Genomic DNA, 20,764 nt, shown 5'->3' on the forward strand with positions numbered 1-20,764 from the left:
CCAATCTGAAAATCTGGTCACCTTAAACTAAGCTCAATGTAGAGATGTTATTAATTTCTTATTCTTTTCTTCTCAATATATTTTAGACTGTGTTTGTTAAAAATCTATACCGTGTACGGGTTCTGGGAAGTTGGGGGGGGGGAAGGATGTGGGGGGTCGGGGGGTCGAGTGAGGGGATATATATTAGGTTAGATAAGATGTGTTATCTCAATGTAATGTGACTTCACATGTATACTGTTCTTTTTAATTTTTCTTTAAAAATAGGATAGGCCAAGTATATTGACATGTAGCGGAAATGCACCAAGGGGAGGTGGAGTGGGAAAGAAGAAAGATGGGCAGAGAGGGATGGGAGAGAGGGTGGGAGGGAAAGGTGAGAAGGAAGGGGGGAGTGGATGTGGAGAGAGGAGTGGTAGAGGGGGAAGGGAAGTAGGGTAGAGGGTGATGATGGAGGGACGATAGAAAGTTGGAGGGGGGTGGAAGAAAGAGGTGTATGGAGAGCGGAAGAGTTATATTGGGTTTTTATTTTCTGAGGCATTATTGACAAGAGGAATTGATGCAATTTTTGTTTAATGCTGTATGGTGTTGGTTATGTACAGTATACATGTGAGTGTATGAAAATGAAAATAAAAAAATTTTGGGAAAAAAGAAAAAAAAGAAAAATGTAAAATCAATGTACCAAAAGTCGAAGTCCTAGGGTACATGATTGATGGGTCTGGGATTCACACGACCTCACAAAAACTTAAAGCCATTAAGGAAGCCCCCACACCTCGCAATCAGACCAAACTACAGGCATTCCTTGGGCACCTTAACATCTACAGAAAGCGACAGTTGCTGAATGACTACATCAGCTCCTAGCCAAGAACACGAAATGGTCCTGGGGAAAAACCGAGGTCACCGCATTGGTCACCGTAAAAAGACTCTTATCAGCAGACTTGTTCCTAGTTGTGGACGCATATTCAAAATGGTTAGAAGTAGTCCTGATGAATCCCACTACAGCGAAATCAGTCATCAAGGTACTACGAGACTATTCTCCACGCACGGCCTCCCTGATGTACTAGTCTCTGACAACAGGACCCAATTCACTGCCATGCAATTTGAAACATTCTTAGCAGCTCAGGGAGTCAGACATGCCCTGGTTGCACCATTCCATCCAGCCTCCAATGGCCAGGCAGAACGGTTGATAAGATCCACAAAGGAAGCCCTCAATAGGATGGGCCCAGGCGATAGGCAAACACGAATTGATCACTACTTACTCATACAACACATCACAACCAGTGCTACCACTGGAAGAAGCCCCGCTGAACTCCTCATGGACCTCCGCCTAAGGTCTCACTTAGATCAGCTACACCCAAATTATTCCACTTCAACACCCCCTGACTCCACGAGCAAAGTCAGGTCTTTCACCATAGGAGACTCGGTATATGCACACAACTACACCGGGGGAATGTTATGGATTCTCGCAACTAAAATTGGACTTACCGGTTCTCGGTTGTACACAGTAAAACTCGAGGATGGTAGAAATTGGAGAAGGCATATAGAGCAACTCAATAGCCGCTTGTCTAACTCAGCGCTTAGACAACCAAATATAACTCCTGCACGAACCAAAAGAAGCAACACGAAAAATAACAGTCCCTCCAAACCCAAGGAAAGCCCGAGAATATCGGAAGACTTATCTGACTTTGATGCAGGCCAACAGTGATCTCTGAGCAAGTCAACGCCAGAAGCTCCAGCCGCAGCCTGGGAAAAGTTCCAGGAGGTTACACCAGGCAGGTCTGCAAGAGCAACAGGTCCGTCCGACTTGTGCGAAGGAAACACCAAGATGGATTTGCACAGGTCAGGCAGAACTATGCAAAAGCCCACCTACCTGTGTGACTACATCACTAGTTAGATTGTTCCATCCTAGAGGGGAGAGTTGTTAGATACCCCCACCCCCGTTGACTGAAAGAGGTTTCCACCAATGTCCTCTGTTCTGGTGGGAACAGAGGTTGAATCTCATTGGTCAAGAGGTCTGACAGACCCCTTTAAAAGGGGATGCTGCCCAACTATTCCCGGCTCAATGTTTACTTGACTTGCAATAAACAGCTGTTGTTTACTGAAGCCTTTTGTGCCTCATTTACCCGATCTAACAAGAGTAGTAATAGAGATGGCAGCAAGGATAAATAGCCATAGTCTTCCCCATTCCAAGAGTCACAGCCCAGGAAGCTAACATCAACCCATCTCTAGAAACGTCTGGTGGGTGGCAGGCCACTCCACTGAAAGGGAACAGGCAGCAAGTGGGGAATGAGAGTAATAAAGAGACAATATTTTCCTCACAGAGTAAAGGGATGTGAATCAAGCTTTAAAAAGACCAGCCCAAATACAGCTCCTGATAATACAGCACTAACAGAAGGAAGCTGAGATTCAATATCATTGATAAAGGAGAAAATACAGATGGAAGTCAGCACAGAAGCCAGAAAGCTAAATAGGTTAAAAAAAAGAAAAGAAAAGAAAACCAGCCAATATACTTTAAATAACATATACTATTGTTGTGCTAGGATTCTTTTTGCATTGAAAGCAAATATTTTCCCAAAATGATCTTTTTATTGCTTGAGGCCACCAGCCATCCTGACATCTACAATGAAGAAGGGGTGGGATCAGAACTGGCTTGTCAGGTTGATTAAGCAACTCCTGTAAACACACCTGTGCTGTACTGATATATACCATTTCTCTTACTTCTCTTGCTAAAACTGAGACTGATCCTGAACATTTCATGAAACTATCCCTTGAAAGCCTGACTCGGAATCTGCTCAGCTTTTGTGTAGGTAAGACTTCAGCCATTAAACTCAGCACTTTCTGTTTGTGAAGCCTGACTGTAGTATCTGTAAGAGGCTACTAATCTCAGATTTTTCTATCCTGTTTTTTTATATCTTCTCCTTTATATGGACTTACACCAGCCTTGCCAACGTCTTTAGAGAAATCTATTTATCAAGAAAATTAGACTGTGTAATAGTCAAGAAAAAGAAGAGTGAAAAAAGCAGATGGCAAATAAGACTATTCTCTTTACCTAACTTGAGATCTAGAATTTGCCCATCCTGTCGCTAAATTAATATTTAATCTGAAAAATAAGTCTTCTTAAAATGCCCAGTAGTGAATCTTTTCAAATTTTCTATAGTGTATGCATTTAATAATTATTGCAATAATAGCATTTTAAGTTTATTTGAATAGATTAAGTCTGGGGTTCTACATCTTTTAAATCCTTTTTTTCAAGCTTAACTTTCTATTTTTAAAAAATTGTTCTGAAACTAGGTGCTTAGTTTCATTCCCTTCTCAACCCCAACCCCCATCTTTCCATGTTCTAATAACTCTCTAAACATTAGCATTTTCTAATTCTTTGAAATTTTCTTTGCATATCTTTCTTAAAGAGATGTATTTTTTACTATTGTCAGAAGAATAATTTGGGGTTCAAGCCAGGATTATATAAGAGTAAATAAAAATGAAATCCAGACATCTTTGAGGAAAGGAGAAATATTCATTCCCCAAAAGCAAAGATTTGCTTTGAGGACAGCGGCCAACAAATGAGATACAGCAACCTACTTTGATAGGGGAGCTTGTCCTGGTGTGGAAGTGTCTAGGTCTAAGTAACTTATTTGGGGAGATTGAGGAAGTTTGACTAAAAGATATTTCCTCATTTGCTATTTTTATTTGATTAACTTAGTTTCACCTTACTGTCAATTATCTAGTGAATTCACTGATTCTCACTCTATTCTTGTTTCTGTTAATGCTTTTTAAGATGAAAACAGTACAAAGAATAAGGTGACCAGATGTCCCGATTTCAGCGGGACGGTCATGATTTCTAACAATTTGTCCCGTGTCCCGGGGCGTTTTAAAAAAGTCCCGATTTTCTGGCTTCATGTTGAAAGCCCAGTGGATTTGCTTAAGAAATCCTAACCGGGACAAGACAAAAGACACTCTGTCTAACCTCTCTCTCTGTCTCAGTACTTTCATTGAAGATATTAAAACTTTAAAGCAAGAAAACACGCCCCTTTTACCTCATTTTATAAGAAAAAATGACCTAGTACCATAGAGCTCCAGGAAATATGTGGCTAGAGAGGTAGTGAGTGTTACTTCCTGGATTTTCCAGAGGGGAGGGGCACGGAGGTTGGAGGTCGGCTCATGTGAAAAAAAATGGTGGCAAAGTTTCTTTGAAAAATATTTCCCTGACTAATTTCACCATTTCAATTTGCTCAGTTCTTTGTATTAACATCTACATCATTCTTGGTTGACTTGGAGTGCAAGCCTGCTGGTAAGTGAGCTGGGTTTTTTCTTTTATTTTTTAAATGTATTTTAAAATAATATTTTATTTATTGTGCATAGGATTTTTAAAAATTCTGTTTGGATTCTTTTTTAAATTGTCTCAGACTATTTAAAAAAAGATTCTATCCAAAATAAATTGAAATGAAACCATGTTTAAAAATTCTATGCACAATACTTTGAAATATATTGTGCATAGAAAGAATAGTTTGAAATGTTTTACTTCAATTTATTCTGGATGTTGAATATAACATTAAGTCACATATTTCCTTAATTGCAATGGCACTGGATTATTATCACTGAATTTTCCCATTCAGATAAAAGGAAATTATTTCATATTTTCCTTCCTTTAAAAAAATAAAGGACCATGTTCTGCCTTTCTGGGTTGTTTTAGAGTCTTTCTCCTCCCATTTCAAAAAATGAGATATACACTATTGTTGTAAGATCCTACATAGGAACATCTGTTATTATTTCCTCACAGCTTTAATCAAATCTCAGTTAATTAGTATTAAATATTCAATAAATATTCAATAGCAGCATTAACAGAATCAGGTTGATCATGAATGCTCTTATAAAAATTATGTTGAGCTGTATCTGATTATTTCTTGGGTTGGAGATTCACAAATCTCAGATCTATGGAGAACAGGTACCCAAACAGTGAGAAAAAAGAAAACAATATCAGAAGAAAATTGTTGTTCAATAACAGTTGGTTTCTTATTTCTTCATAAAAATGTGTTTCCTATTGCCAACAAAATTATGACCATCTTCATATAGTCCACCATATCCTGAACTAACTTAAGGAGTTATTATCCTTTAATGGTACACTTAAAGACATTATTAGTTTTTAGTAAGGAAATTATTTATTAACCCTTATTAAATTGGAATTCTCTAAATCATATCTGCCAAAATGAAAATACAACAGCAGTAAATTACAGACAGCCATTATGTTGCTCCTCAGAATTTCCCCTCTATGGTAATTGGTACCAACATTAAAAGGTTTTACACCAGAAAAACTTGAACAGAAACCCAAACTCTAATAATAAAAGCAAGAAAAGGAAACATTTAGAATTATGCCATGGAGTCATTTCATTAAGACAGTGGTTCCCAAACTTGGCAACTTTAAGACTTGTGGACTTCAACTCCCAGAATTCTCCAGCCAGCTCTGCTTGTTTGGGAACCACTGCATTAAGAAGAAGAACTGAGATTAAAGTTTATGACTGATCGGTAACCTTTTGTAAATAGGAGGACTGGAGTTACTGGCTTGAATGATGTTTTCAGATGTATGTTATGGGATTTAACAATATTCAGCTAATTTTTCTGTAGAGCTAACCCTCGTAAGGGCCCCTGGAATCTGGGTTCTCCTGGCCCTCTTCGTATGGCTGCCAGTCCAACCTGGTCCCTGTCTGATGCACTTCAACTTCCCAGGGTCAAGTGATGGGGTGGTTGTCAGCCTCCTCTCAGCAGGCAGGTCACGAATGGGGTGGTATTCAGGTGGCTGCTTGGAGCTTCTTCCTCTTTCTCTATCTTCACTCTCTCTTGAATCGTCTGCGGGGCTCTCCTTCCACAGCCTCTGCTCCTTCGTAGTTTCCTCTGCTTGCTTCCTTTCACTCAAACTCTTCTCTCCCTGAAGCTTGGCCCACAGAAGCCTCTGCTACATCCTATTCCCTTATCTCCCTCAGGCTTGGCCCACAGAAGCCTCTGCTATATCCTATTCTCTTATTTCCCTCAGGCTTGGCCCACAGAAACCTCTGCTGTCCTATTCCCTTATTTCCCCCTTTTTCCCTTGGTCTCACTTCCACTCCCCTGCTTTCTGCTCCTTTCCTCCGCTTTCCTTTTTTTTCCTCTTCCCCTCAGCGAAGCCCCTCTTTTCTCCTCTTGTACTCCCTCTGTCCCCTCCGCTGCCTCCCAAACCCTCCTTTTATTCACTCCTCTCCCCCTGCTACATTTCAAAGAAAAATAAACAATGAAAATAGTGGTGTATTTTAATAATCTGCTTATTATATATAAGCATTTGTGTGTTAACATAATTTTTAAAATGTGAAAATGTCATCATTTTCCCTGTTACTAACTCAAGCAGCAATTAGACTGGAATTTCCATCACTAAGTGATGCCGTCATAAAGTGTGCTGTCAGGTGAATGTTCCTTAGCAACTGTTATTCTAGCAATCTCAGTTTCCATTGTTATGTGAGGACTGTAGTTAATTGAGCAATACCTTCATATGAATGTGACTTCCAACTTCCAGTCATAAACACCGTTAATTCAATACTGTTGAAACTATGAATGGTTGCTAAACAAATTGTTGTAACCTGAGGACTATCTGTATATCACTCATCTTCATCAGGTAGACCTTCCCTGTTTTGTATGCTAACTACTAGAATGATGATCCCCACTACATTAAAACTCTATAGGTTTTAGAAACCACTTGATTTAGGAACACTCAAATTTGCCTTCAAGGACTGCAAGGAGATCAACTCAGTCAATCTTAAAGATAACTCTGACTAATCTTTGGAAGATCAGATACTGAAGCTAATGCTCAAATACTCTGGCCACCAAAGGAAAAGAGGGGCCTCACTGGAAAAGACAGAGATGCTGGAAAGACTGAAGGCAAAAAGAGAAGGGGATGATGGATGAGAATAGTTAGATAGTGTCAGCAGCTTAATGAATATGAGTTTGGGCAAACTCAGAGAAACAGTGGAGAATAGGGGGACCAGTTGTGCTATGCTCCATGGGGTTGTGAAGGATCAGACACAAACTAGTGACTGATTAATTGTTTAGCTACTCTATCTGATATAAATCTTAAAACAAAAAGATTTCAGGTTTTCTTTTAATCTACAAATTCATCAACAATGAATTCATAAACCTGCTAAATCGAGATTGCCTCTGAATCTTCCTTTAAACCTTATTACTTTATAATAAAATCTGATTTTTGAAAATCCTGTCAGACATTCAGGATCTACTTCTATGCAGAAGAAAATGCCAGGAGGATTGTCTTGTTTCTTTCTAACATTTTAAAAATTCTTTTAGGAAAGGAAAAAATCAGATACCATCAATATATGGCTCTTCCTCAAACAAGACGTATGAGGTCATGTACAGGTAACATTTTTATTTTAGAGAATGGTTATTAAAGTAATTATTTTGTGGGAAACTAACCAATATGATTAATCTTCACACTGTCATAATTTTCTCTTATCATATGATTCTGATTCATCACCATATTCAACTTCTCTTTTATGGCACTGGAATATTGTTGGGGCACATCTAATTGACCAGGTGTTTCTTTTTTTATACAAAGCACAGTTCTGCAGTTAGAGCACCTATGCAAACTGCTTTATTTCAAGAACATTATAACATTGTCCACCAAAATTGTAGGACCGTTCCATGTATCACATGCAGATTTTTCCAAATTCTGATCAACATCATTTAAGTGATGCTGTAAAAAGAATTCCTTTAATTCAAACATAAATAGATATGTAAAAACAATTACAACAATAACATTTCATAAAGTTATATTTAGAGATGTTTATTTTAATTCTAGATCAAAGGAAGAGTTACAAACCTTGTCCAATTTCATGAAGGAAATCTGGCCTGTGGTAGGAAGAGAAGTGCTTTCTGCCTTTGACCTGTCCCAGTTCCCACTCATTTGCGATCTGGGTGGTAAGTTCAGCCAGCGCTTTGCCATCCTCTTCACATGTTGGGACAATGGGCTGGATGGGTTCTTAACGTCTCTTACAAATTTTTTCATCTGCATTTGGAAAAGGAGAAATCCTTAGGAGATCAAAAACCACTTTAGGATGTCTACAGCATACTCTGAGGAATAGTCCTGTTTTAGAGATGATTAGCTGTCACTTTGACCTGATACAATATTACAGTCAGTGGAGAAATTGGCAGAGGCTGTTTGAAAAGGAGAAACAGTCTTCTCCTCTTCCAATGCTGACCTAATTGGAAAGAAACTGAAATCAGAGTATACCGGTAGCAGCTCATGAATAAAGGATCCTAAAACTGGATTTGCCTGAGAACATTTGCGGGATGCAAGAGACCATGACTGAAGATGATGTGGGATTTAGTCCACTTTGAAATTACGTTCAGTTTTTCACTGTTCAATCTGCACTAATGGTGGTGTTTTTGGATATTTGGCATATTTAGTGATTCCATCCTGAGGAATTCTCATAGAATGGAGGATCATAACAGAATAACAGTTGGAATGGACCTTGAAGGTCTTCTAGTCCAAGCAGTATAGCCTACACCATTTCAGACAAATGTTTCTTCAATCGCTTCTTAAAAACCTTCAGTGTTGGAGAACTAACAACTTCTGGAAGCACGTTGTTCCATTGATTAATCATTCCCTGTCAGGAAATTTCTCCTTAGTTCTAGGTTCCAATTACAGGCAGGTGGAAGCAGACAAAAAAGTGGGACATGTACAAAATTTTCTTCTGCAGTTACTTAATTACATTTTGTGCTGTCTTTAAGGAAACACTGATGACTTAGCTAAGGAATTGACTTCATTCTACCCAAAATGTACTGTGACCATTTTTGACCGCCCTGAAGTAGTGGAAGCCTCCAAGAACCATGGTTTGCCTTCAGAAGAGACCAGGATCACTTTCCATGCAGGTAAAAGATGTGATGTTCCATGTGGGTTGAACTCATGTCTTGCTAAGCACAAAAAGCTTTCACAGGCAGACAGGATTCTGTGGCTTTTAAAGAGAGGAGATTATTCTGTCAGAATAATCTGGAAAGCATGGTGCTTTATGAGATTTTACTCATTTTTGTAGGTGATTTTTTTAAAGATCCCATTCCTGAAGCTGACCTCTACATTTTGGCCAGGATTCTGCATAACTGGTCAGACGAGAGATGTTTGCAGCTGTTATCCAAAGTTTACCAGGCCTGCAAACCTGGCAGGTGTTCTTTAATGATAGAAAGCTAAATCTGCTAAGGAACTGGCAAAGTTCATACTTGGTTCAAGTTTTGAACTCCCCTAAATCTGGTGTCATTTCAAATTCACCATCCAGTTTTCCTGGGCATTCAACTGGTATCTTAGAATAACTTATTCAGCTGCAGGACCAGAAAAATTCTGGTTCCAGTGTGACCCTTCCAGCTATTTCTGCTATACAACCCAAACAGCTTTTGTTGTGCAAATCAGATTCATTCGTATTTTAGTTGCTCTGCTACAAATGAAAAAGACCTCTCTTTATGTCCCTGTGGCTCTTTACTGCCTAGATATATGTTTGCAATCATTCTACACTTGCTGTAAAAATGACTAAATTGATAAGTAATAACTTCTTCATGGTGGAAGATTATAATAATAATAACCCCAGTGCACCCCTACCTTGGTGTGGTTGTGGGGCTTGTATGCTATGATGAAACTGAAGGCTATGCCAGAGGTTCAACCATGCTGGATGGTTTCATCAGGGGAGTCAGACAAATAATGTCTCTCCCCAAAAAATATGGTGAGATATAAATTACAGAAACCTGTACCAGTTCAATGGTGTCCCAGGTCAGCAAGGACCATGCTAGGTGTTAGAGTGTTGAACATCTGGTGAAAACTGGGCTATAAGACTCAGGGCTGTTGGCTGAGTAATCAGGACCAGCAGCTGCAAAACTACTGGAAGGAAAAATGTTTATCTATTGCTAACATGCAGTGATTGGAAACAAAGAAATAATGATGTTATTACAGGTCAAGTCAAACAAGATGATGGTATTTTAAATTAATGCACCAGTTCTGAAAAGAACAACATCCAGAATCAGAAATAACAGAGACTAGTATATCAGTGACAATTTATAATATGAAATAAGGTATTCACAGAAGTGGAATTGGAAGAACTGGGGAAATCTTCCCAGGGCAAAGAAATCAAGAGGCTCTGCAGAAGTAACGCAGACTACAGAGTCAATCAAGTCAGGGAGATTTGCCAGTAAGAGGAAGACAGAACAGCTATAGAATTATTTTCATTTGGAAACCAGGCACCTTCTCTGCCCCAGAAAGAACAAAGCCATCTAACTAAAGAAATAGAAGAATTGAAACAAAGAATAACTGGGCATCTAAAACAACACAAAGACAACAGAATAAGGTTGCCTCTGTTGAAACTTGTTCCAAAGAAACAGCTATCACAAACATTAAAGATACCAATATCAAATATATGCACAAGCTCACTGCAAGAAACGAACCAACAAATGTACATCACAGGTATAAGTATAACTGAATAGGTTGTGTTATCACTATTTGTAGCATTCCCAGCTGGCTTCTGACAAGCAAAGTCAATGGAGAAGCCAGATTTGTTTGATGATGGCATGATTCACTTAACAACTGCAGTGATACACTTAACAACTCTGGCAATAAATGGGAAAACTCACTTAACAACTGTCTTGCTTAACAACAGAAATTTTGGGCTCAGTTTGTTCATATTTTGAGGACTATCTGGAAAGAATAAAAAAGAGGAATGACAAGACAAACTATTACATGGATGGTACACTAAAATTAGAAATATTCAGCAAGACTGGCCAATTGCTTAAACAAGGAAATTTTAATAAAGAGACAAAGGGACCAATTCTGACTGCTCAAGACCTAACCCTTAAGAACAAATGCTTTCAAAGCCAGAATTGAGAAGAGAGCAATAGACAGCAAATGCCACCTCTGCAAAAAAGGTGAAGAAACAGTGGACCATCTAGTTGGCTACTGCAAGACTATCACAAAGACTGACTACAAATAAAAGCATGACAAAATAAGAACAATGTTGCATTGAAATATGTGCAAAAATATCATTTGCTTCAAATGAAGAAGCTAAAGAGCTCTGGGACTTTAGAATTCAAACAGAAAGGTACCTGCCACATATCATCCCAGACTTAGCAACTGTTGATAAGAAAGATAAAAAAGTATGCAAAGTAGACCTTGCAAAACCTGGGGGCAACAAAGTAGAACAGAAGAAGCTTTACATGGTCAATGTCTTCAAAAGATTGAGGAAAGACTTGCATAATACTGTATTTAAAATATCTGCCAAGTGACAAACTATCCAAGAACAACAACAAATTGACCTGTATTGTCTATTGGCAAGAATATATGTAACATATTTGAAAGAATGATTCATAACATACAATTTGGGTATTTTCAAAATATTATGTAATGTTCATTGGGCTGCTGAAATAAGTACTATATATTTTGAAATTTATTTTGAAACAGGTGGTGGTGTCTTAATAGTGGAAATGCTTCTCGATGAAGATAGAAGAGGGCCTTTAGCAACCCACTTCTACTCAATGTTAATGTTGCTCTACACTGAAGGGAGAGAATGGTCAGCATCCGAGTTTAATGTGCTCCTCTGCAAAGCTGGTTTCCAAACAGTTGAGTTAAAGAAAGGAAGCCTCTTTTATATTATTCTAGGAAGAAAATAATGTTGTCCCTGATTGCTTCCTGTTAAATGTTTAAGAGGAAATTTCAGAATAAAAGTGTTGATTTGTTAATTACAAATATATTCTATTCTTTTTCCATGTCCACAGATTACATAGCTGATCCTTTTCTTATCACAAAATGGTTTCACCCAGTGACGTGCGGTGAGCTTTATGACTGGCGAGGCAGCAATTTTTTTAGACTTTTGAATTTCAACTCCCAGAATTCCACAGCCAGGCATGCTCAGTTCCTATTTAAAGCGACAGCATTTTTCCCCCTTGCAAAATAAGTTTTCCCATTCTTTTTCTTCTCCCTCTCTCCCTCCCTCCCCCTCTCTCTAACAGACACACGGACACAAAGAAGTTGGATCTCTCTCTCACTAACTCACTCACTCTCAAACAAACACAAATACAGAAGTTGGATTGGATATATTTTCCAAAGGCTTGAAAGCAGCTCCTCTGCCATACCCCCCCCTCCTCTGCTGCCTTCCGATCGGAGCCTTTGATTGCAGGTGAATCACGTTGCCTTTTCAAACTTGTAATGAGTGAAGCTGGGCTTATATACTTTTATCCAGGTGTGTGTGTGTGTGTGTGTGTGTGTGTGTGTTTGAAAAGGCAACATGGTTCTGTATGCAATCAAACTTTTTGAATTCCTCCCCCCTCCCCACACACGCACCTTTTCCAGCTGTTTCAGAGAGGATTTCAACTGTTTTTTCCTGCCCTCATGAAAAGAAAAAAAAGCCTCTAAAAATGCCCTCTACAGGAGGCAAGAAAACACGTGCCTCCTTTGCATAAGAAATTTTTCGTCTTTTAACCGTTGCTTAACTCTGTTCAAGTGATCATAAAGCTACAGTAAAGGAGGCCCGTAGTTCTCTCGCCTCCCACTGCAGTTAAGCACTAAGCAGAGTCATCCACTGTGACTCTGGCAGCAACTACCTCAGCCTTTTTCCTTTTAATTATTCTTTTCTTTTCCTCATTACGCTGGTGAGGCCCTGCCTCCCCTGACTGCACGTCCCTGTGATGATGATGTTGGGTAATGAAATGTCTGCAAGCAATAAACCAAGCTCAGAGAACACCAAGGACTCTACATTTCAACCCTGAGCTACAAAGATTCTCTTCCATTAGATCTCATCTTGCAAATTAAACATGGGGGAAAATGTATTTTCTACAGTGTTTCCTATGTGGCAAGTTGGTGATGTTTTCATTTTTTTCAACAACTGGGATGATAAAATATTGAATTAAATTGAATTCTTCAGCTAAAGGGGATACAAAGGTGGATGCAATTTTCCCAGGAAAACCTTCATGTAGGATTTTTTTCTTGTTTCTGCTGTTTCAAGTTTATAAAAATGCAAAAAAAGCAGATGAGACCACCACATATATGAGGAACCATGGGGATTTTAGAGTAAAGGTTTGCCATTTGCCTTTGGTATTAGAACTATGATATCCTTATTTTGGTGGCATAAGGGCACCCTTTGTCCCCCTTCATATTTAAAGGTGCTCATTTCTTGTGAGCCATATAAGGCTCACCCCTAGCACCTATCCACAGCTAGATAAAATATTAAGGCTGTGTCATGAAATACTGATTGTGATGACTTTCACTGCTACACACACATATATATATCCAGGATCCCAATCCTTGTGCTGAGGCGTTGAGGAGTTGAGGTGCTGAGTAGCGGAGGAGCTGAGGTGCTGAATTGCAGAAATGTTGAGAAGCTAAGGTGCTGAAGTGCGGAGGTTCTGAAGTGCGGAGGTTCTGAGGTGCTAAAGTGGTGAAGTGCGGAAGTGCTGAGGTTCTGAGGTGCTGAAGTGCTCGCCACTGAAGTGCGGAGGTGCTGAGGTGTGGAGGTACTGAAGTGCTGAGGTGCTGAGGTGCTGAAGTGCGGAGGTGTTGAGGAGTTAAGGTGCTGAAGTGTGGAGGTTCTGAGGTGCTGAAATGTTCAGGCACTGAAGTGCTAAGGAGCTGAGGTCTGGAGGTACAGAAGTGCTGAGGTGCTGAGGTGCTACAAATCTGAAGTGCTGAGGTGCTGAAATGTGGAGGTGCTGAAGTGCTGACTTCTGAGGTGCTGACATTCTGAAGTGCAGAAGTGCTGATGTGCTGAGGTTCTGAGGTGCTGAAGTGCTCAGGCACTGAAGTGCTGAGGAGCTGAGGTGCGGAGGTACTGAAGTGCTGAGGTGCTGAGGTGCGGAGGTACTGAAGTGCTGAGGTGCTGAAGTGCTGAGGAGCTAAAGTGCTGAGGTGCTGAAGTGCGGAGGTGTTGAGGAGTTAAGGTGCTGAAGTGCGGAGGTTCTGAAGTGCGGAGGTTCTGAGGTGTTGAAGTGCTCAGGCACTGAAGTGCTGAGGAGCTGAGGTACGGAGGTACGGAAGTGCTGAGGTGCTGAAGTGCTACAGATCTGAAATTCTGAGGTGCTGAAGTGCTGACTTCTGAGGTGCTGAAGTTCTGAAATGTGGCAGTGCTGAAGTGCTGAGGTTTTGAGGTACGGAAGTGCTGAGGATCTGAGGTGCGGAGGTGCTGAAATACTGAGGAGCTGAAGTGCGCAGGTGCGGAAGTGTTAAGGTGCTGAGGTGCTAATGTGTGGAGGACCAGCAGATCCTGGTAAGGACACACTTCCGGAATGATGGCCCAGTGGGTCACAGGTCACACTTCTAGAGATGAGATGTCGTTGCCCACCTTGCACCAAGCCTTGATGACATGTTTGCTTTCAGTATTTAGTGAAATTTGGGATGGGGGGCAGACACCTTGGTGGATGTCTGTAAAATCCTGTTGCCAATCCCCATTTTAAAGGCAGATAAATCATAGAATCAATATAAAGTATCAAGAAGACTTCTGCTATTTCTCGACCTCCGTTCTGATCGAACTTTGAAGAAAAAAAGCTGCAAAAATCAATAGCTGAGCTTGTTTTGCATATGAAGCTCTCATCACTATTGCAAATTTTGTTGATGCAATTGTGATGTCATGCAACCTCACAAAAAAGGTACTGTGAGGAAGTAACTTGTTGGGATACCTTTGCAGATTGGCATTTGGGAACAAAGTGAGAACTTTTCCCACATACTAAATAAAAAAATGTACCTCTAAAAAAATGTTTTGAATTGTTTGGGGCTGTTGGGCATGAAAGAGAAAAACGTTCTTTGAATTGAAAGGCTCTTCATGGGGAATATTGACGTCCAGTTATATAGATAATTTTAGATACTTCACAGATCCATGGCTGCATCCCAGTGGTGGGATTCAGCCAGTCTGCACCTATCCGGGAGAGCCGGTTGTTAACTTTATGAGCAGTTCCGAGAACTGGTTGTTGGAAGAAATCTCCTTTTGTTTTTTTCTGTAAGGAAGGCAGGAAGGAAATATTCTGGTGCTGTTTCTAGCCTAATCTTTATTGCCCTCCTTACAGAAACTGCCTCTCTGCTTAACCCTTATTACCATTGTAACAGCTAAGGTGAAGCGCCCATCGACCTGTGTGATATTGAGTTGGCCACACCCAAACAGTCATATGACCACCGAGCCCCACCTACCCAGCTGGTCATTAGGGCAGAGAACTGGTTGTTAAATTATTTGAATCCCATCACTGCTGCATCCCCTGCATTGTAGGATTTACATTTTTAAAGCAATGTTAGTTTTGATGTTACCTGTTATAATCTGTTAATGTTTTATTTCATTTAGTTGCCTAGTGTTGCCTTTAGATAAGGTGGGCCACATATAAATAGGAAAATTGAATTATGTGGGGTTAAGATAGGTAGGTTGTAGCTTCTAGGAACAATTGAAGGGGTGGAAATTGCATGGGGAACAGGAATGTCTCTCCCATGTTGAATTGTCTATCCATCTGCTTTCATGAAAAAGATCATAAACTTTCCCTGTAAGCCATAGGAGATTGAAAAGTAGCTTAAGGTTATGGGACCTTATCAATTGGAATAGAAATGCCAAATATTTAGTTGAAAGAAAAAAAAGGAAATGGAAAACTGCTGGGGAGGGATGGCCAACGTTTGTCCTAAAGGATCAGATTAGAGGAATTTGAGAGCAAATGTAATTCACCAATCATGTCCTATTCTAGACATTGTCTCTCAAGTTTACATTCCAATTTTTGAAATAAAGATGTCAAAGCTATTCTGCCTTGTCACCTATTTCTTTATCTTGTAGTTTCCATCACTGATTTTGCAATGGAAAATGATCTGTTGAGAAAATTAAGAGAAAACATGAAGTGCTCCAAAAGGAGGTAAGAGAAAATATTTGTTCATAGGCTGTCACAGTAAACATGTGATGGAATCAGTGGTGGGATTCAGCCAGTTCGCACCTACCCAGGAGAACCGGTTGTTAACTTTCTAAGCAGTTCGGAGAACCAGTTGTTGGAAGAAATCTGATTTTGGTTTTTTCCGCTTTACAGGGCTAATCCTGTAAGGAAGGCAGGGAGGAAACATTCTGCTGTTGTTTCTAACCTAATCTTTATTGCCCTGCTTACAGAAACTGCCCCTCCGGTTAACCCTTATTACATTGTAACAGCTAAGGCGAAGCCCCCATCGACATGAATGACATTGAGTTGGCCACACCCACCTAGATACATGACCACGAAGCCCTGCCTACCCAGCTGGTCATTAGGACAGAGAACCGGTTGTTCAATTGTTTGAATCCCACCACTGGATGAAATGTATAGAAATTTTAAAAAGACAGACAGGCAGATTAGGTAGTTCGAGACAGACAGACAGAATATTAATTGTGGTTTCTGTTGCGCCACAGTTAAGGCATCAACCTGCAAACTCAGAGACCGACATTTCTTGCCCCACTTTAGAACCAAAGCCAAGTGGGTGACCCTGAGCCAGTCACCTTCTCTTAGCCCTAGGAAGAAAACAACACCGAATCACTTCTGAAAAACCTTGCCAAAGAAACTGCAGGGACTCATCCAGCCAGTCCCTGAGAATCATTAAAAATAGGGTCTTTGGTCATTGCAGGAGGAATGATCGAGACTTCCTCTCCTGTCATCTACCTCTGAAGAACGGAGATGTGCTGAGGTATATAATGTATACTTGTAGCAGACCTTAGAATATATTTATGAGAAAAATAAAAACAAATGATTTCTTCACAATTGGTAATTGCAAATAATGCATGTGCAGCAGCATATTTTATGTAGTATATATGTTCGCTTTATATTTCTACTATATGTATGAAATCCATACACACAAATCTACTCAATACAAACTAGTTTATTTGTAATTTCTATTCAAGAATGACAATTGTCAGAGTTCATGCTCATTCTTGGTTGGTTCCTTCTTTGCCACATTAGCTAGTTTCTTTGGCCACATAAAGCACCAATGGCAGTGAAATAAAATGTAGATGATTCAGATTTTGTTTGAACCACCGTGTTTTGCATTTACTAAACAAATGAACTAACACTAAATCTTTCTTTTTCTATCCCAGTGTGAATAACCTTTATTGCCTGTATTGAACATCTACAGCAATAAATCGGGAGTTGCACATTTGTGCTCATCTTGACATGCATGATTTTAATATGCACAAATATACTTGTCTACACCCCAGACTTTTTTTTACTAAACAGGATGTTTCAACGAATCTTCTTTACACTGACATGAGAGAACTTATGGAAAACAAATTCATGTAATTCTTCTCATGACCATGAAATGAAGGAAATTATCAAGCAAGCGTTTAAAGTTCATTTTGTTTTTCATTCTTCATGGAACTGCCAGGGTTCCGAGTCCAGAAATGCACATGGGCCAGAACATCAGTTTAAAGATGCGTTCCCATCGGGTAAGCAACCTAGCATGTGAGGAATCTGTTGAGAGTCCAGTACCGAGAGACAATTCATGTCATAAGAAGAGGTGAAGAAGCCCAGTGGGGGTAGGGATAGTGACCGAGCCGAAGTGGCGCAGTAGGTAGAGTGCAGTACTGCAGGCCACTTCAGCTGACTGCTAGTTCAGCAGTTCAGTGGTTCAAATCTCACCGGCTCAGGGTTGACTCAGCCTTCCATCCTTCCGAGGTGGGTGAAATGAGGACCCAGACTGTGGGGGCGATATGCTGACTCTGTAAACCGCTTAGAGAGGGCTGAAAGCCCTATGAAGCGGTATATAAGTCTAACTGCTATTGCTATTGCTATTGCCATAGTGAGTGGGCTGATATGGAAATATATTCCTGACTTGTGATGTATTTTGGCTTCTCTAGATTGTTCAGACAAAACAGAAAAACTGGAAGGAGATCTGAAGAGAACAAGGGACCAGAGTTATATGTAAGTCTTTGCATAGTTCATCACATCTTTTTATAATCCAATCAGTTCACACTTTCAATACAACATTCATCATTTCTCCATTGGCAATGGGACTGGCCATTTTATGAAACAAGTAATGGAAAATTATATTCTAGTAAAGCTTGGGAAAAAAGGGTGGAATGTGTTGTAACTGTATCAAAAGGTTAATAATTCAAGTAAAAAAAAAACCCAAGGGCCTAATTTCTCTCTGGTCTTCATAATTTGCAGAAAAACAATGGAAATCTCAAAACTTCTGGCAGAAAAAGAGGAGCTCAAAGTCCAAATTCAGGAGCTTTTAAAGAAAAACCACCAGCTGGCCAAAGAAAAAGAGGAGCTCTGCGAAGAGTATAAAGAATATAAACAAAAGATGAGCAGGTTAAAAGATTTAGATAGCCACCCTGACTTTTTCTTCCTTTCTCAGCTATTTCAATTAGTTTTAATTTTAAACAAGTTTTATAATTCAAATAAAAAAACCTAAGGGAACTAATTACACTTTGCTCTTGATATTTTACAGAAAAATTAGTTCAGAGGAACTTAGGCAGCTGGAGAAACTGAGGAAAGAGAACGAGAGACTCCGCTGCAAGGCTCAGAAAGAAGCTGTGGAGAAAGTAGAGCTCCTACATGAGAATAATGATCTCAAAGAAGAACTCTATAGGTGAGAAATATTTAGATAGCGATTTGACTTTTTCTTTCAAATTCAGATTTATTTATTAGATCCCTTAGGCCAGATATACTGGATAAAAGAAGTATTCCATTCATGTATGTATGTATATATGCATGTATGTATGTATAACTGAGTAAGAGAAGAGCAATAGTTATAATGGAATGAAATAATAATTAGTAATTCAAGTAACAAATTTAGAGGGCTAATATCTATCTGGTCCTCATAATTTACAGAAAGATAGCAGTGATGTCAAAACTGACCGTAGAAAGTGAAGAGCTCCGAAACAAAACAGAGATTCTGACATTTAAAAATATTGAACTTACCGATGAGAAAGAGGAGATCTTCAGAGCGTACGAAGAAATACTGGGCAGGTAAGAAATTTTTAGATAGCCACCACAAACTATTTCTTCCAGAGTTTCATATTAGGGTCTCCTTATCTTAGAAAGCTTGGAAAAACCTGACATTCTCCTTACTTTAGAAAGAAATTAACAAACTATGTCTCTTATACTTTTACATATACAAATCTAGGAGTTAGTCTCATGGAATAGGAAGATAGGTATAGAAGAGACTTTTCAATCTCCATCCCCCGGTGCCCAACAATATTTATATACTTTCAGAGTGAGAGTTTCCTGACATCAAAGCAGTTCCCATTATTTTAACTAAGAATACTTAGTTGTTGGCCCAGATTCACAGCTAACATTCTGATTTTTTTTCCAGAGAGGAACTACTGAGGATAGGCCACGGCACCTTATTGACATATAGAGACCAAATGGAAGACAAGACAGAAGCTCCAGAGAAAATGAAGCCTCAGATGGCGGAATATCAATTGAATCCAAAATGGCTTAAAGCTTCAGTAGACAAAATTAAAAAATCTAAGGAACCCGGGTCAAATATTCTGAAGTGGCTGCAGAAATCTCTCAAACTCCTAAAAGAGGATTCCTCTGAACAGTCAAAACACACCCTGCCAGAATGGCTTAAAGCATCTGCCACCAACCTCCCGGAGGAATGTGCTAAGGCAGCCAGGGAGGATGTGAATGATTGGTTAGAAGCATCAATAAATCATCTCCAAGAAAAAGGGCCAGAAACGTGCGAGTTAGATGTGGAGGGATGGCTTGAAGCATCTATTATAGGCATTCAACATCTACAAAAGTTCAAGTCAGAGTCTCATGGAAGCTGGAAACAAAAAGGGATGGCTTGAAGAATCAATAGAAAACCCGAAGAAGGGGACTTCCTGTGGTGACGTCACTATGCTTAGAGTGGAGGGAAGGAAGCTCTCCTAACTTCTAACTCTAACTCCTTTGTTTGGGCTCTTTTTTGAGCACTCTTGATCCTGAAGGGGTCAACAGATTAAAATAGATACTCTGTAGATGCTGGGGTGATAAGGCAAATCCCCCCACGGATAGGAGAAACCCCCTAAACAGACAAGGAGATATCCTGCCTTTTAGTTAGGACTGAAGCGGATGGCGGCTGCATAAGAAGGGAGCGAACAGACAGACAGTAAATTTGGATACTTCTTACTATTGCTGACAACCCAAAGAGGAAAGCAACGCAAAACTGGCAGAGAGGGTGAGCTGGAAAGAAGAAAGAGCCGGAAGAGATGCTACTTTTGCAGCACAATTGTGCCGAAAAGAAGCAGAGCAGAGATGCCGAGACGCTGGGACGAAAGGGACAGTCGGAAGAGTCTAAAGGAAATTAGCCACAGTGAGAACGAAATTTTGACATGGACAAACAGGAATGGAGTGGAAGATAACATTTGCCAAAAAGATTTGGAAAGCTCAAAGAAGAAATTGTTTAACAGCCGGGTTGGTAGACTGCTCTTTTTACTTTTCCTGCTCACTATTTCTTCTGCTGCTGGTCGAATTTATAAGTATTTGACACTTATTTGCCTCGGAGTTTGGAACAGTGCCAGAGACAACGGACAGTGAACTGTATTGGAAAGAGAATTTTGCTGCGTAGATCACAGTAAGACTGAGGAAAGGGTGACACCTAGTGGACTGTAAACCCAAACCCTGAAACTTGACGTAAGGAAATCCTTATATACACAGAGAGACTAATTACCAGGATTGAATGCTTGCATAATTGATAAAATTGAGAGACACTTATGGGTATAAGATAATAGTGTAATTTATAAATCTATGATATATATTAAGTAAAGACCAAAAGCCAAATAATCAAATAGAGAATACTACGTAGGAA

At 39.7% G+C, this 20,764-nt stretch overlaps 1 protein-coding gene across 1 annotated transcript; it reads left to right on the forward strand.

Moving 5' to 3' along the window:
* Positions 1-868: 868 nt before the first annotated feature.
* LOC116514624 (acetylserotonin O-methyltransferase-like) lies at positions 869-11,667 on the forward strand. Its single transcript, XM_032226241.1, has 7 exons — positions 869-1,013; positions 1,697-1,833; positions 7,316-7,383; positions 7,826-7,944; positions 8,758-8,898; positions 9,060-9,182; positions 11,459-11,667. The coding sequence occupies exons 1-7, from the start codon at positions 869-871 to the stop codon at positions 11,665-11,667; spliced, it is 942 nt and encodes a 313-aa protein (XP_032082132.1).
* Positions 11,668-20,764: the final 9,097 nt, after the last annotated feature.

The sequence above is a fragment of the Thamnophis elegans genome, chromosome 11, assembly GCF_009769535.1.
Source record: "Thamnophis elegans isolate rThaEle1 chromosome 11, rThaEle1.pri, whole genome shotgun sequence".
NCBI classification, from domain to species: Eukaryota; Metazoa; Chordata; class Lepidosauria; order Squamata; family Colubridae; genus Thamnophis; species Thamnophis elegans.

Bases quoted from the DNA above. Each gene is read 5' to 3' on its own strand.
- LOC116514624 (XM_032226241.1), top strand. From the start codon at position 869: ATGGTCCTGGGGAAAAACCGAGGTCACCGCATTGGTCACCGTAAAAAG. The intron at 1,014-1,696 runs GTACTACGAGAC...GCAGGCCAACAG, and splicing joins CAGCGAAATCAGTCATCAAG to TGATCTCTGAGCAAGTCAAC. The intron at 1,834-7,315 runs GTCAGGCAGAAC...AATTCTTTTAGG, and splicing joins ACCAAGATGGATTTGCACAG to AAAGGAAAAAATCAGATACC.